The following is a 16,989-nucleotide window of genomic DNA, read 5'->3' as shown; positions in this document are numbered from 1 at the left end:
TGCTAATGAACCTAAAACATAAACCATAATACAAAAATGACACCAAAACACAAGAACTCAAAAACACTGGGTCACAATGACCCAAACCATGACATGTTTTTCTTACAGGCTTTTGACAGCATGGCTCTCTGTTGTTGAGTAAATGTTCGATGGTTGCTTCAGACCACTCATAGTTCTTTGATTATATTAACAAACGTGACAGGAAACTGAAGGTAACAAGATATTTTACCATTTCTGCTTTTAGCATATTTGCATTGGGATCTTTTTTTTACCCACCCAGTTCAAGTGCATAGTTATAGCTGAAGTGGCTGCTATATGACAAACATGTTATAGTGAGACAAAAACATAACATTTAGATTGGACCCCATAACAGTGGCAGGCAGCCTGCATGCTTCTACCAGTGGTTGGACCGGATTTCCCCACAGTTTTTCCTATCTTTGGAAGGCTGACACTCCACTGTTTTCCTCAGCTGTCAATGAGTGATAAACATCAATCTTTATTTACTCTGGAAAGTGTCATAAAACTTTGTGAAAGGAGTCAGGGAAGCTCAGCCATACTGAGGTTTGAAGATAGGTTGAAATGTTGGTAGTTGAAGTCAAAGTAAACTTTAATATCTCTGCTATATAAAGTTCAGTTTAAAGAGAGACGAGACAACGAGGCTCCAGTTCCATACAGTGCAAGAGAAAACAATAAATCTAGGAAGAATAAGAATAATAATAAGAATAAATATATATATATACTTTGAGACTGAGGTAAGGGGAGCAAATAGACACATATACTAGTGTATATTTACTTTACTTTAGTGTATAGTGCTGTGTTTTTGCCACTGTTAACCATGGTTAGCCTCCGTTAGCTGCTGTTAGCTTTGGTTGGCCTTTGTTAGCTGCGGTTAGCCGTGGTTAGCCTCTGTTTGCTGTTCTTAGCTGTGGTTAGCCTCTGTTAGCTGCTTTTAGCCTTTGTTAGCTGCTGTTCACTATTGTTAATCAAGCTTTCTTTGAAGTGGCAGTAACTTTGTTGGGCTTTAACGTTGAGTGAATAAAGCCTCCTATTATGTGAGAATGAAATCAAACTATTTACCAAAGTGTAAGTGTGATTTTTAGAACACTTGAGCCTAACATCTGCTGGTATAATAATAGCTTATACCATGCTGTTGTTATGTTTGCTGTCCTTCTCTTGTTCCTTTGCGATGAGCGGGTTGCATGTCTAATCTGCTGACAATAAGTAATTGTTACAATATCAAGAAAAAATAAGTATGTCTATGCACGTTTCATGTGTTAGACTCCTGACTTCAGCTCAGGAGATGAGGGATGAAGTGAGGATGAGGAGGAGCATTTTATTAAGATTCTGTTCAGGTTTTCACTTCTTCTTCTTCTTTCGGTGTTATTCCGAGCGAGCCCCTCCAAGATGTAATCTAGTTTGCACTCAGAGGTCTTATTCTGAGTATTCACGGCAGCCGTAAGCTTCTCCAAGATCTTATCCGTGCTGCACTCAATGAGCCCATTTTGAGAAACTCAGGCCTCGTCCCATCATTTCAATCCCAGCGGGCAGCCTTGTGGGGGTTTGAACAGCCGGTTCCGCTTTCTTAATTCTTCGATAAGTCAGGGCCAAGCCAGCTCCGATCAGCAAGAACCCTGTTATCATGGTTCCGAATAGGTCGATATCTTCAGCACTCAGGCTCACCCGAGCCCAGACTTCTCGTTGAGAAAAGGGTGTCAATTGCATTCAGGGACCAGTTGATCAAATCCATAATTCCTCTTTTACGTTTTAGAGAACAGACTGTGAGAGAGTGTTCCAGGGAAAGTAATACAAAAAACACGAGACTAGAGAAGGACATAAGAGGCTAAGCAGGGAAGCTAAGGGAGAGGAGGAGGAGGGGAGGAGAAAAGTGCGACCACCTTTGTCAAGAGCAAGTGTTAAAACTTAACATGTTTTTCTATCAGGCAAAAGAAAAAGGTGTTGCTGACAAAGAGACATTTCCTGCTTTGTGCACACTGTGAGCATGAGGTATGAATGTGGTTGTGGTTTGTTTCACCATAGGCTCACCTTTAGTTAAACAAAGAAAAATGAAATTATTTTTGTTTCATGCAAAATGTTTTCACACTTTTCTGAGTGGCTTTGCAAATATAAATACAATGAAATGTTCTATTTGTGTGTTCCACCACACTGGAGGTTTTTATTCACATTAATTAAATGACAGTTTAGGTCTGTGGTTCTTTGCATGCTGCCACTTCCTCAAAGCTTCTTCCTGTCTGAAAGCAGACAGAAGGCTGGACAAGAAACACTGAGAGCAGCATCAGTACAGAACAGCTTGATATCTTCCAGGGTCAGTACTGCAGAACTGTTAGAGTACAGCTTAAACTCCTGCTCAGCGTCTCAGTCCTCTCAACATGTCCTCAGATATTTATGCTGAACCAGATCTATCAAAGAAGGTGAGATACAGCAGAAAGGAGGACGGAGCAGAGTGGGAGCAGAGGGAGGTGGATATCTACGAGAGTACAGATGAGATCAGAGATAGTTATGATCATTTTCAATCGGAGGAAGGAGGTAAGTCAATTATAAAAACAAATGTACTGTAGAGTTTGTAGAGCTCTGTGAACGGGAAATTTATTTACACACTTTAGTCACAGCGCAGATGTTATATTTCTTTTGTTTTTGGCTAAGCTGATACAACCTCAACCGCAGGTCTATTAAGCCTTTCGTGCATGAATTACTTTTCAAAGAGTTTTTTACATGTCTACTTAGGTGGACAACATACATTTGAAATTAAGTGTTTGGTATGGAGTGACGCATCAGTGTCCAATGTAGTGGTTTAGGTGTAAGTAGACCATCAACACTGACACAAATACAAGACAGCCTGTAGTGACCACTATGTGTTAATCACAGAGTGACAGGAAATAAGCACAAACCAACATCCACACTGCTTTCTAACAGGACCACAGACTCGGAATCCTCCTTCAGTCCTGAAGGGCTCTTTCAGATGTGCTACACTGGGTCTAAGAGTGCTGTGCCTCCTGATGTTAGCTGGGATCATCATCCTATCCATATGCTGTAAGATAAGATACAACCTCTGAACTTCTCCTGCAAATGAATGTATGACTGATACTGAATCCCAGCAGCCAACAAACATGCAGCTTCACAACCAGAACGTGTCCTTCTGCCACAGCAAATACAGGAAGTACATGAAGCCAACACAGAAGCAGCAAACACTGCAGTTCCTTTAATGACCACTGGAGGCTGATGCTGAAAGCGAGTCAGTTAAAATGAGCACCTTTGCTGCAGTAAAAACATGTTTCCCTTCAGGACCAAATGAGTTTTGGTCTCTAAGGATAGTTTGCTCTTCATAAAAACTGCACGGTGGCATTTTAAATGGAATTCTCTGATCAATAATATGAGCTGCTGTGTGGTACAGCCTGACCAACACGTTGGTTTTGCTGACTGAGCTTCTAGTATTTCATCAGTCTGTTACTTAGCACTGATTAGCAGGTGTGTGTCTGTGTGCATGATTCCTGGCTCATATCTTGTGTGTGTTGTGGAGTGAATGTTCTTGTTGTTCCTTCAAACTCTTCACTCAACACGCTGATTCTGTGATTACATCAACAAAGCAGACAGGCAGCAGCATCTGCTGCAGACTGATGCAGGTGCAGCCACACTATGTTAGACAGTGGCCGTCTGTCATTGTGCGACTAGTTAGTTCACTTGGTGTATTAAGCAGGTAGCTAACAAGCTAATGTTAGCTCCATTCATCTGCTGGGATATATCAATTAATCTTTTTTTATTACATCAAATCACAACAACAGTTGCCTCGAGGTTCTTTATATTATCAGGTAAAGACTCCACAATAACAAAAACAACAACACAGAGAAAACTTCCAGCAGCTGCTGATGTTTGGATTTTAAGGTGGTTTGATTCTATGTTTTAAATCAGTTGATGATCTTCAGCTGACCTTTAGCTCCTGGTGGAGCTGTGACAGACTTAATGCTGGATCAGCAGAAACATCACAAATCTATGATGTGAGAACAGAGACGCCTGCAAAAGGACGTCTGAAAGCAGGAAGTTCCTGGAAGCTGCAGGAAGAAACATTTATTAATTATAAATAAGCAGAAAGAGGAAGTGTTGAAGCCTCAGAGCAGCTTTGACTGAATGTAAAAAGACATATTTTCAGTGAGAACAGGCACATGTCACATGAGTCAGAATCTATTCTTTCAAAGCATATAGATAACATCTCTGACTACAGGTGTAGAAATGCTGTTTGACTCTTCACCTTCTTCCTCCACACTGAAGCACAATTATTCTGAATCTTGTCAGTGGTTTTTGTTCACAGTTGATACGTATTTAGCTCATCAGATTTCCTGTAGTTCTAACACCTCCACCCACAGGACATGTTAAAGAGCAATGGCTGCAAGTTTCTGACTCTTATTGATATTTGACAAAGCAGAGGAAGAAGATTATTTCTGTTCAACGTTTCACTCATTTTATTTTATTTTATTTTGGTTTCACTGAAATATTTCAGATGCTTTGAACAAGAGTGAAAACAAAAGACTTCATGCTAAATGTGACAAACTGAACCACGTTTACAATGACACCAAAAAGAATCACACTGAGCTCCAGGATGAACTTCAAGGTAAGCAAACACCAAGTTCTTATATCACAGATATATTTGTAGAACATTTTAACTTAATTTGAATCTTTTTTCTCTAAAGACACAAAAACCAGCCTGACTCAGTTACAGAGCCGTTATGATGAACTGAGTAAAAACCACAGTCAGCTACAGGAAGAAGTGAAGAAGCTGAAGGAGAAGATAGAAGGTAATAAAGTTTGAATAACTGATAGAAAACATCAGTGTTACACAGTGATAACCTGATTGTGTCTTTGTTTTGAATCCTACATGTTTGATGCTGTGTAACAGTTTCTCTGTATAAATGTAAGTTTCAGTTCATTATGAATAAGAGAGAAAACCTGAGTTTAAATGAAGCATTTACAGGGAAAATGACAGGAACCAAAGATTCATGTGATACAACAGGACACAAAGTCTGACTTTAAAACATGTGTTTGACTTTAAGAGAAGTGTCCTGATCGATGGACGAGATTTGGAGGCAGCTGTTACTTTAAATACACTGAGTGGAAAACTTGGTCTGACAGCAGGAGAGCCTGTCAGGATAAAGGAGCTGATCTGGTGATGATAAACAGCAAAGAGGAACAGGTGGGTGTGTTTGTTCATGTCTGTGTGATCTTTGATGGAGCTGACAGTCATCTGTTACTTGTGTCTGTGACCTGCTGTCAGTCTGTGACCTGCTTCCTGTCTCCACTCTGATGGATTTCTTGGATTCTCCTTTTTTGTTGCAGACACATTCAAACGTAAAGTTTTTACACATTTGACAAACATTTAATTTACACAGAAATGTTATAAAATGAGAGAAATCCTCATAATCCAGATTATTTTTCTGATTCAATCCAACTGAATCAAATGATTTGTTAACACTGATTCCACTGCAACACTGACTGAGCTACAGGAGGAGCTGATATTCATTGATTCTTTGGCTCTTTCTGATTTCTGCACAATGGAAGAAAAGTTTCATCACAGTTATTCTTCCTTCAGACATGTTCACAAGATGATGTCACTACAACAGAAGTGCTGAATTATGACTGGAGACAATATTTGTGTCTCTTCTCAAACAGGAATTTGTCAATGAACTGAACCTGAGAGGAGAGTCCTGGATTGGTCTGGAAGCTAAACGGCCATCAGGAGGATATGATTGGCTATCAGGAAGATCTAAATGGGAATGGGTGGACGGATCAGCGCTGACAGAAACGTGAGACATTAGTTTGTTTCTATTCCAGAGTTATTATTTAGAAGTGAAACACTGATGTTTTGGAAGATAGATCAGCAATACATGAGCTGAGCTATTTTCCAACAGCCCCACAAACTGAATGTAAAGAAAAGCAGAAATCCTCCTTTGAATGAACAGCTGTGCTTGAACTCTCTTCATCTGCAGTCTGTGATGACGTTCAGTTACAACAAGTCAGTTTGAAGGAATCAGGATTGAAACATGTTCAAAGCAGCGACCGACACATTTCACTTTGTTCAATTTGTCTTCATGTTTTTGTGCTGTAATGTTTCTTTTCTCACAGAACAAAAAGTGTTTCAGAGAATTCCTGTCTCTTCTTCTTTGGTGTTTGTAAAACTTCAGAACATATGAAGGAAGAAGCTTCAGTAAATATGACCTGATAGACACACATTTCAAAGTGATGTCTGTAAACAGCTGACAAAACAGTTTCAAACAGCAGAAAGTCAGCTCTGACTTCTTTTTATTCTCCATTTTTACAGCAGGAAGATTTCATATTCATCAAAGCTTGAAAGCTGTTTTAGTGTGCATGATGATTCTCAGAGAAAAGTCTAAAGGAGGGAAAGTGGGCGAGAAACCTGGGAAAGAAATACAGCAAATATTGGAAATATTCCAAAAGAGACGCATATTTATATGAATGTGACAATAGTTATGAGTTTAGTCCAGTTTCATATCAGATTTGATCTCTCTGACAGGTTCTGGGGAACAGGATGGTCAGATCCTTATTCTGGATACCGTGGAGTCTGCTGTGACGATGATGGGAAATGGAGACGGTCATATTATTCTTATTCAATGACCTTCATCTGTGAGAAATGAGTTTGGTGCTTTGATGTAAATGTTTGAATAATCCAACCAAAGACACCTCACTATGAAATGTCCTGCATGAGCCTCAGACTCAGCTTACAGTCTTTACTTGTTCATTCTGCATCATATATTGATTACATATATTGTCCCTCTGTGCTCTGTGCTGTACAGTAAGGTTGGAAGTCATCCACACAAAACCTTGAAGTACTTCATTACTCTGTAGTTCCAGCAAATTGTTCTAATAAAAGTCAAAGTGCAGCTTGTCTTTACTTTGCTTTACTTGGTTCATTCATCAGCCTGTTGGTCCTAAAACTACAGTTCTGGGTGTTTTTCAGGTTTTTCAACTTCAAATATTTTCATGATTTTTTACCCATTAAATTTTAGTTTAATGCTTTTTCATTATTTTTACAATATTCATTATATTTCCCAATATAATAAATATTGGAAGATAAGAGTCTAATCACCACCAGTGACCTCTGTCAAAGATAAATTCAAAGTTCAGCAACAAGATTGATTTGTTTGCATAAATATTTTGATGTCGTGTCAGATTTGAAATGTTTCACTCTTTAGACAAAATGCACATGAACAAAATCTGTAATCGTCTGCAACGTCCCAAACGTGTCAGCTCTAAACTGAAGATGTTTTGTGCATTTTAACATCGTTGTGCAACGTGTTGCTACATCTCTGGTCACAGGCTGCCGTGTAGGTCACAGCACGGGGTACAGGTCAGTGTAGATTTAACATAAACATATAAACGAAGGATGAGTGTGAACAAGTGTGACCTCCATGAAGAGAAAAACAAGACTCACCTCAATAATGAACGTGACGTCAGGATCCCACCTTGAGCTTTGTGTTAACAGGACTGTGGGCCCTCTGCCAGTAGGAGGCGCTACAAACTGACTGGTGCTTTGTTGTTGGAGCAGTCAGAGGTGGGGACGGGTGGACAGGCTGATCATTGGTCCCAGAATTGGTGTTATGGACATTTATGGGTCCTTAATGAACATTTGTCAGATCACATCTGCATATGTTCCTGGTCACCACAAGTTTTTCTTTCATTTAATGTAAATTGTCCCTTAAATATATTAAATATCGTCTGCTGTGTAACAAACATAATGTGTGTAACTTTTCCTTCATCAGTCTTCTTGTTTCTTACTATAGGGCTGAACAGCTACACTAACACTCTCTGGCTCTATGCTGCCCCCTGTGGTCACAGTTGTAGTCAGTGTTGGTATGAAATGTTTGAAAGCTTCAGCACCACAGACAGCTGCAGGCAGCTCCACCCTCTCTGTACCATGTCTGCAACTTGTAACTTCAGTGTGTTGGATTTAAACATTGAAATAAACTCTGGCTGCACATCGTTCTGCTTCTCTTTAAAAACAAAAACGGTTAAATAGTGTAAAATATGTAAATGTACAAAAGTTAGTGGTCCCAGAATAACTACAACTTTAAATAATTATAATCATAGCAAAGTTTGGCCTGATGGTGGCAGTAATGGAAACATTAGAGTACCACCATCATCACTTTCATTTTACCACATTTTATTTGAAGAACACTCAAGGACACTGTACACAGCAGAATAATAAAAGCAACAGAAAAGCAGGCAGTTTACACAATCATAAAGTCATAAGGCATAAAACTAATTTAACATAGCAGAGTGGAGAGGTTATGTGGGATAAGCTATTTTGAACCAGTGAGTTTTTGTCTAGACTTAAAGAGAGAGAAGGAAGAGATATTTCTTAAATCAGGAGGTCGAGAATTCCAGAGTCGAGGAGCAGAGCAGCTGAAGGCCACGGTGGCAAGACAGGGGGCGGGGCTAGAGAGAGAAAGAGAAGAAGGAGATCTAAGACACCGAGACGGGATCATCATCAGAGATAGATGATGAACAGCCTTAAATGTGTACAAAAGTATTTTGACAATGATGTGATATCTAACTGGGAGTGATGAGATATATAGAAGGGGTCCTGGTGATGATACGAGCAGCAGAGTTCTGGACACATTAAAGCTTATTAATGGATTTTTGAGTAAGACCACAAAGAAGTGAATCACAGTAATAGAAGATGATCTGGCTAGATGGAAATGTCTACCCATATCACTCATGGGAAGGGTTGCCGCTATAAAAATGATGGTCTTACCAAAAATAAATTATTTATTCTCAATGATCCCAACTAAACCGCCACAAGATTGGTTCAGATCTCTAGATTCATGTATGTCCAAATTCCTTTGGAAAAATAAACCCCCACGTATAAGCTTAAAAACACTACAAAAGACCAAGGATAAAGGAGGACTAGAACTGCCTAACTTTCAGCACTACTTCTTAGCCAACAGGCTTCAGTTTATCTCAGGATGGCTAAAACATACCGTCTTAGATGAACCTTGGCTAGATGTAGAACAAGCACTCTGCAATAATCTAGAGATCTCAGACCTACCATTTATCAGCTCAAACATCCAACGACATGAATGCTTTAAAAGCATCAACATCAGCTCTTCTCTGACAGCATGGTGGGAGTTTCTAAAATTGACGGCGTCTTCATTAATCCCATGCAAACGTACACCTATCTGGAACAACCCTGACATATTACAAAACAATAATATGATAAACTTTTCAGATTGGAGTGATAAAGGAATCAAATATTTAGAACATATACTAGAAGGAACAGAATTTATTTCATTTGACAGACTAGTTACACAATATGGGATCAACAAGAAAAGATTTTTAGAATATCAACAAATTAAATCCATAGTAAAAAAGAAATTTAAACCGGGTCAAGTTGAACTACAAACACCACCAAGTGTGGTTCAATTTCTTACTCTTAAAACCCCCAAATTACTATCCAAAATATACAGAATGCTTTCTAAAACAGATGAATCAATATCACTTCCTATTGCAAAATGGGAAGCGGATTTATCAGTTAACTTAGACCTAAACTTCTGGTCTCAGATTTGCTTAAAAACCTTTCATCTAATTAGAAATCCCAGTCTTCAATTAATTCAATACAAAATATTACATAGAGTGCACTATACAGGTCATCGGATGTTCAAGATGGGCTTTACGTCTACCAACAACTGCTCACACTGCCAAACCAATTCACCGGACAATTATATCCACGCTCTTTGGTTCTGTCCACCAGTTCAGAAGTTTTGGCGCGAGATATGTGAAGACTTATCGAAGTGTCTGAAATGTAACATTCCAACTTCCCCCTTAGTGTGTTTGTTGGGCAGCTTAGATAATGTCACTTCAGAAAAGAATATCGCCCATATGGTTTTCACTGCCCTATGCATAGCCAAGAAAACAGTCCTCATGAACTGGAAAAATAAAAATAATCTTAATTCTAACCAATATAGAAATTATCTATTAGATTACATTAGTCTTGATACAGCCTCTGCCACCACATCAGATCAATTGCTCTGGGCTCCTTTGATCAGCTCCATCAACTAGTGGGGGTGGGGGGTCATAGTTTGGTCCCGCCTTCACTGTTGTGATTGGTGTGGGGGTAGGGACAGGCTTAGGGCGTCGGGGGGTTCCCCGGAGGCATCTTCCTTGGGGGGCTCAACCCGGGGTAGCGGTCATGTCCGGTTAGGGGCTCTGTTGGCTCTCAGGTGACTGTTTCCTCGCGGCTGCGTGCAGCGGGGCTAGGGGAGGGTCTGTGCTGACGGACGTGGGTTACTGACCTGGTAGCCTGGCTGCCCCTGGGTGGGTCCGGGATGGGCGTGAGGTTCTGGGGGCGCTCCGTCTCTGGGCTGGGACCCGGACCGGGCCTCGGGGGCTTGGGTCCTGGTTGGTGTGTTGCCGGGGTTGTGGGCGGGTGGGTGCATGGGGGCCCAGCCCTGGAGCAGGGTGCCGCCGGTGCGTCGAGCCACCTGGGGGGCTCTTCAACTGGTGGGGGAGATTGTCACATCTTGCAGGAGCTTTCCTCTCCTCAGGAGCTCCCTCTGCAGGAGGGGGAGATACAGGAGAGGTGGAGGAAGATCTCAGCCTGGGTGTTTATTGTCTTATGTAGTCTGGAAGATGAGTGGATGGTGGGGTGGGTGCAGTTTTCTCTGTGGTGGGGTTGGGTGGACTGTCCCGGGCTCTGTGGGGCCGGGCGGCGCTGCTGCACTGGGCCCGGTCTGGATGGGCCTGGGCCCCCTTTCCCTGGCGGGTCGCGGAGTATGGGGGTGCCTACTGGGGTCAGCGGGGGAGCTGGCCCCAGGGAGGGGTCACTTGCCCCTCCCTTCCTTCCCTCCCCATCTCCAGCTGCCTCCCTCTTCCCGCTCCACCACAACCACCCACACATACAGGGCCTTGGAGTAGGGGTATGTCACCAGGGTGCAGAGGAGGCTACCCCCCCCCCCCCCCCCCCCTGTCCCCTTCTGGCTGCCTCTGCCTCAATTTTATCCCACAACTTAGACATTCACATTACTCACACTCTCATTACACATACATATAGGATCTTGGGGGTGGGCACGATACACGGAGTCCAAAGTACCATCAGGGTGTACACCCCACCCCTGGCATCGTTGCCCACCTCTCAATTTTAAATACACTTAGACATTGAGGGCTAGCAGGAGGGACCATGCGCTTACCTGCTGCTCTCTGGCAGGTAGCTCCATGCCCTCCTGGGTTTTAAATGCACCTTAGAACACACATGCATCAACACTACAATGAGCGGGTGGAGGGAGGTTTGGAGTCTTCTCCCACCCCCGTTCTCTGCGACCTGCTGGAGCGGGGGTGCTAGGAGGAGGAGTTGGCCGTCCGACTGCGGTCTGGAGTGTGGAGCCTTCCTGCTGCTGCGGAGTCGGGGCGGTCTGCCTCCCCCCACCGCAGGGAAAAGGGAAACACCACCTGGGTCTGGGTGCAGTTCCCCCCTCCAGGGGCGGGGGCACCTAGACCCGGTTTGTAGAGTACGCTTGGGGAGTGTGATTGTGTGTACAGCGTCTCTTTATGTCTGTCTCCACGTTGGTTGAGTGTGGAGTGAGTGCATATGAGAGCATGAGGGTGGGAATGGATGTTTGTGTCTGTGTGTGCCTGTATGTCTGTGTCTATATGTCAGGTTGGGTGTCAGGCGCCACCTCTCTGGGGACATCTCAGGCCCTCCAAGGTTTGGAGGCCTATCTCCCCCACCACCACTTCCCCTGCCAGTGGCGGACCCCCTCAGACATCGGTGCGTTGGTGGTTCTTTGTGTCCGGGGATGGGCGTCCAGGTACACACCGGCTCACTCCTTGGAGCCTGGGGCTCGCTCGGGCCACTTCGGAGGTGGGGTGCCCCCGGCCTCTCGGCCTGGGGCTCGGTCACTCAGGCGCAGCTGGCTGCCGGCGGAGCTCACGGGCGCGTCACTGCAACTCCCCCTGGCTTCTGCTCCGCGGCTGCTGAGTGAGCCCTCATCTGGGACTCTCCTCAGCTCTTTCCGGGACAGTGGCGCGACTGCCCCTCTGTTGGTCTTCCTTGGTCTCTTGTGTTCTGGGGGCCTCTGGATGTCTGGAGTTTTGATCTCCTCCATACCTGCTTCACGCCCTGGAGGACGGGGCTGTGCCCCCCCCACACCCTCTAGCAGATTATTACATGAAGGAACCTTTTAAAAAAACAAAAAACAAATGCGTCCATGCTCACAGGTGTACACACGGGTGATCACACCCACAAACTACACCCTTTTTGGCTCCTACCTCAAAGCACACTGTGTTCTGTTGATCTTATGTGCTGCACAATAATGTTTAATATTTAGTATTTACTGTCATATTCCCATATATCATTGTGATGTTGTTTATTCTATTACTCTTGTTCTCTTCTGCTTGCTTTCTTTTTTCTTTCTCAGCAGGTGATCCAGGTGATTGATATATGCATTTTTTTTCTCTGCCCGTTCTGTTGGTTTTTGTCTTTTGCCCTTCTCCCCCGTCCCTCTTCTCAGCTGTTTCTCTTTCCCTCTTTCTTTCTCCCCTTCTTTCCCCCAGTCAAGTCTGTCCCGTATTCAGTAAGTGAAAATAAAATAAACAATAAAAGGTGAATCAAATGGACCATTACGGCAAGGCTGGGATGGTCAGTTTGGTAAAGTAAATCCGTTGGGCATCTTTCTTTGCCTTTAGACAACAATTCTGATGCAAAAGAGCCAAACGGGACAGGCCAAAAAAAAAAAAAAAAAAAAAAAAAAAAAAAGACCACAAAGAAGTGAATCACAGTAATCGATCCGAGCAGTAACAACACTGTGAACAAGAACGGCAGCGGCATGTGGAGTGAGAAAAGGACGGAGACGATTAATGTTGCACAATTGAAAATATGCAGACTGAGTAACATCATTAATGTGTGAATTGAACGATAGAGTACTGTCAAGGATGATACCCAAACTTTTCACAGAGGAAGAAACGGAGACCGGCGAGTTATTGATCGTTATAGAGAAACTGTTGGTTCTGGATAATGTTGATTTAGAGTCGACCAAGAGAAGCTCAGATTTGACGGTAACAGCAGTCGGTAAGAAGATTTTTTTAGATTTTTACCCAGAACTAAAATGAAAACCAGAGAGCAGAAACGTAAAAAAAGAAAAACAATGGTGGGGTTGGCCCGGAAGCAGAGAGGAGAAGAGGCTCAGAACATGTGGACAGTATGAAAACGGAGGAGATGAAAGAACATCTCTGGAGGTCCGTTCAGTTCAGTTCAGTTCAGTTCATTTTTATTTCAAACATTTCAAACATGTGCCTTCACAATCATTACAAAATATCATTCCATTATTTGTTTGAAAAGGAGTAGGCTGAAGTATTTACTTATTTGTCCCTACCCCCTCAAGTTTTACCTCTCATTCATTTAATTTTTTTTGTCTTAAATTAAACAAACAACATATGAAACATATAAACATATGAAGTAAAACAAAACATAACATACATAAATCAAAAACAAGAAATTAGCAAGCCCCACCACAGTATAGTTTCTTTCATATGAAAAATACAGAATGTGTATATTTGCAGATACACAAGTTATGGAAAAACAACAAACCAAAACAAAACAAAAAAACAAAAAAACAACCAAAAAAGAACCGCAACACCATTACCAGCAACATTACCATCCTGGGTTAACCCCGTTTTCTTCATTCTTATACTTATTTAAAATTAGGTTTTTATATTTTACTTTAAACTGTTTTATGTTTTGACTGTCTTTTATTTCTTCTGTTAGACTGTTCCATAATTTAACTCCTGCAATTGAGATAGACATAGTTCTTAAAGTGGTTCTAGCACTTTGTATTTTTAAATTCCATTTCCCTCTTAAGTTATACCCACCTTCTCTTTCTATGAACAATTTACAGATTTCTTTGGGAAGCAATTTATTTCTGACTTTATACATTATTTGCGCTGTTTTAAGCTTCACCAAGTCTTGGAATTTAATAGCTTGCATTTTGACAAAGAGTGCATTTGTATGGTCCCTGTACCCTACATTATTTATTAATCTAATGGCCCTTTTCTGTATTATAGTTATTGTTTGTGTGTTACTTTTGTATGTGTTTCCCCAGACCTCTACACAGTAGCTCATATATGGCAGTAGTAAAGCACAGTATAAAATGTGCAGTGCTTTCTGATCCAACATATGCTTTGCTTTTCCCAGGACGGCAATGCCCCGTGCCAATTTCCCCCGAACATAAGTAATGTGTGGCTTCCAACAGAGCTTGTGGTCAATGATCACCCCAAGAAATTTTATTTCATTTACTCTTTCTAAATATACATTGTCAACACATATTTCTACTTCGATGTTTTTCTTTTGGTTTCCAAACAACATAAATTTGGTTTTATCGAGATTCAATGATAATTTATTTATATCAAACCACTTCTTTAATATCGTTAATTCCTGTGTGATCATTTCCAAAACCTGTGGCAATTCCCCACCTGCACACAGTATATTTGTGTCATCTGCAAATATTACAAACTTTAAAATCTCCGATACTCTGCAGATATCATTTAAGTACATAATAAACATTTTTGGACCCAGTACTGAACCTTGAGGTACTCCACAAGCTATATCCATCAAATTAGATTTATATTCATTTATTTGTACATATTGTTGCCTATTCCCTACATAGCTTTTTAACCATTCCAAAACCACTCCCCTAAACCCGTACTTTTCCAGTTTTTTTAATAGAATTTCATGATTAACAGTATCAAACGCCTTCTTTAGATCTAAGAAAACTCCGAGCGCATACCTCTTATTATCCATACATTCCGTTATCTTTTCCATTAAATCTATCAGTGCCAAAGCTGTTGATCTGTTGTTTCTGAACCCATACTATCTGTCATTAATTCATATTTTTCCACAAAACTGTCAAATCTTTTTATGAAGAGTTTTTCCAGTATCTTAGAGAACTGGGAGAGTATTGACACTGGTCTATAGTTTGTAAAATGATGTCTTTCACCGGTTTTGTAAATGGGAATAACTTTAGCAACTTTCATTTTTTGTGGAAAAACTCCTTTTTGAAACGACAAGTTGAATATATATTTTAATGGTTTTACGATACCATCAATAACTGTCTTTACCGTTACCATATCAATATCATTCCAGTCTGTACTGGTTTTGTTCTTAAGTCCTCTAACCATGTCATAAATCTCTTTCTCTTCCACTGCTCTTAAAAACATTGAGCTACTATTCCTTTCAATATTTTCACCAGTGTCCCTTTCTATTCCATCAACCTTTATTTCTTCTGCCAGTTTTGGCCCTATGTTTACGAAGAATTCATTAAAGCCATTTACTATCTCCTCCATGTTATTAATACTTCTTGTCCCTTCTATAAAGTACCCAGGGTAATCATTATTCCTTGATTCATTTTTGATTATTCTGTTTAATACATTCCATATATCTCTTGTGTTATCTTTATTGTGTTCTAACCTTTTAATTTAATACTCTCTTTTACAGGATCTCATTATATTAGTTAATTTATTTTTGTAAGTTTTATACTTCATTTCAGTTTCTATTGTTCTCTTTTTTATGAATTCTCGATATAGGGTATTCTTTTTTTTGCTGGCATTTTGTAGTCCTTTTGTCATCCATGGTCTTCCTGCATAGTTGTGTTTCCTATTGATTTCAATTACTGGGCAGTTTTTATCAAGTAATGTGTTAAATGTTCTTAAAAATCCTTCGTAAGCTTTATTAACTTCTGTTTGTTCATATACAATATTCCAATCTTGCTTTAAAAGTTCATTTCTAAGACAATTTAAGGTCTTCTCTGTTCTTATTCTTTTGTAAATAATCTTATGTCCATCGTTGTTCACTTTATAATGGCAATTATACGATGCAAAGACTGGTAAATGGTCACTTATATCATTGATTAACAGCCCACTTTTTATCTTTCCTTCTATTATATTTGTAAATATATTATCTAATAGAGTTGCACAATGAGATGTTATTCTGGTCGGTCTTGTTATCAGTGGAAATAAACCGATGCTGTACATGGAATCAATAAATTCTTCTGTACTCTTATTATGATTTGGATTCAATAAGTCAATATTAAAGTCCCCACAAATAAACATTCTTTTCTGATTTATATTTGTAAATAAGTCCTCCATATTATCCTTAAATATCTCAATCTTAGATCCTGGTGTTCTATATATACAACTGACAATTAGGTTTTTCCTTTTTTCTATACTTATTTCCACTGATAAACATTCCATCACTCCATCAATAACAGTCGTCATTCTTCCCATTCTTTTGTACTTTAGGTTTTTATCAATGTAAAGTGCCACCCCACCTCCTTTCTTGTTGATCCTGTCTACATGAAGGAATTCATATCCATTTATTTTAAAGTCTTCTTCTTTTCCAGGAGTTATCCAGGTCTCTGATATGGCTATCACATTGAATGGCTGTTCAAACTGTGTTATGTAGTCTTTGATGGATTGAAAGTTTGCATATAAGCTTCGACTATTAAAGTGAACCATTGTTATACCCTGTTCTACCTTGAATTCCTTTTTAAGTTGCTCATTTGTATAATAATTGCATTCATTTGTCTTATTGTTAAAGAAATTACAATCAGGATCTATGTTGCTGTCATACATCAATGTCTTATTTTCAATATCTATATGAGTTGTTAGTTGAAAATTGTCAGACATCTGCGTTGGTTGTGCACTTGGACGGTCACATCATATTTAGCACTGCTTTGCATTTATCAGTTATATTTTTCTAGTTCAGTCATCTCTTTGATGACTAGAACCTTAGCCTGCTCTGGTGTTCCATTTAACTTAATGAATATTTTACAGTCTGACGTCCAAGTTGACTGTATTTTCTTCTGTTTTCTTAATATTCTTGCTTGTCTTGCAATGTCTGCATTTTTCTTGATTAGGTGTTCATTTAAATAAACATTTGTACCTTTTAGCTTTCTTCCTTGCTTGAGCAGTTCTTTT

General features: G+C 40.4%; 1 protein-coding gene across 1 annotated transcript; it reads left to right on the top strand.

Annotated features, from left to right (window-relative positions):
* Positions 1–2,387: 2,387 nt before the first annotated feature.
* Positions 2,388–6,900, top strand: LOC308384714 (C-type lectin domain family 12 member B-like; the record flags this gene model as incomplete). Its single annotated transcript, XM_080863303.1, has 7 exons — positions 2,388–2,544; positions 2,932–3,048; positions 4,511–4,621; positions 4,701–4,805; positions 5,061–5,200; positions 5,677–5,810; positions 6,539–6,900. The coding sequence occupies 7 exons, from the start codon at positions 2,388–2,390 to the stop codon at positions 6,657–6,659; spliced, it is 885 nt and encodes a 294-aa protein (XP_080719429.1). The 3' UTR covers positions 6,660–6,900.
* Positions 6,901–16,989: the final 10,089 nt, after the last annotated feature.

This window comes from Rhamphochromis sp. 'chilingali', assembly GCF_963969265.1.
Source record: "Rhamphochromis sp. 'chilingali' genome assembly, chromosome: 17".
NCBI classification, from domain to species: domain Eukaryota; kingdom Metazoa; phylum Chordata; class Actinopteri; order Cichliformes; family Cichlidae; genus Rhamphochromis; species Rhamphochromis sp. 'chilingali'.
The sequence above is the reverse complement of the archived record's forward strand: the minus strand, read 5'-3'. Positions and strand labels throughout refer to the sequence as shown.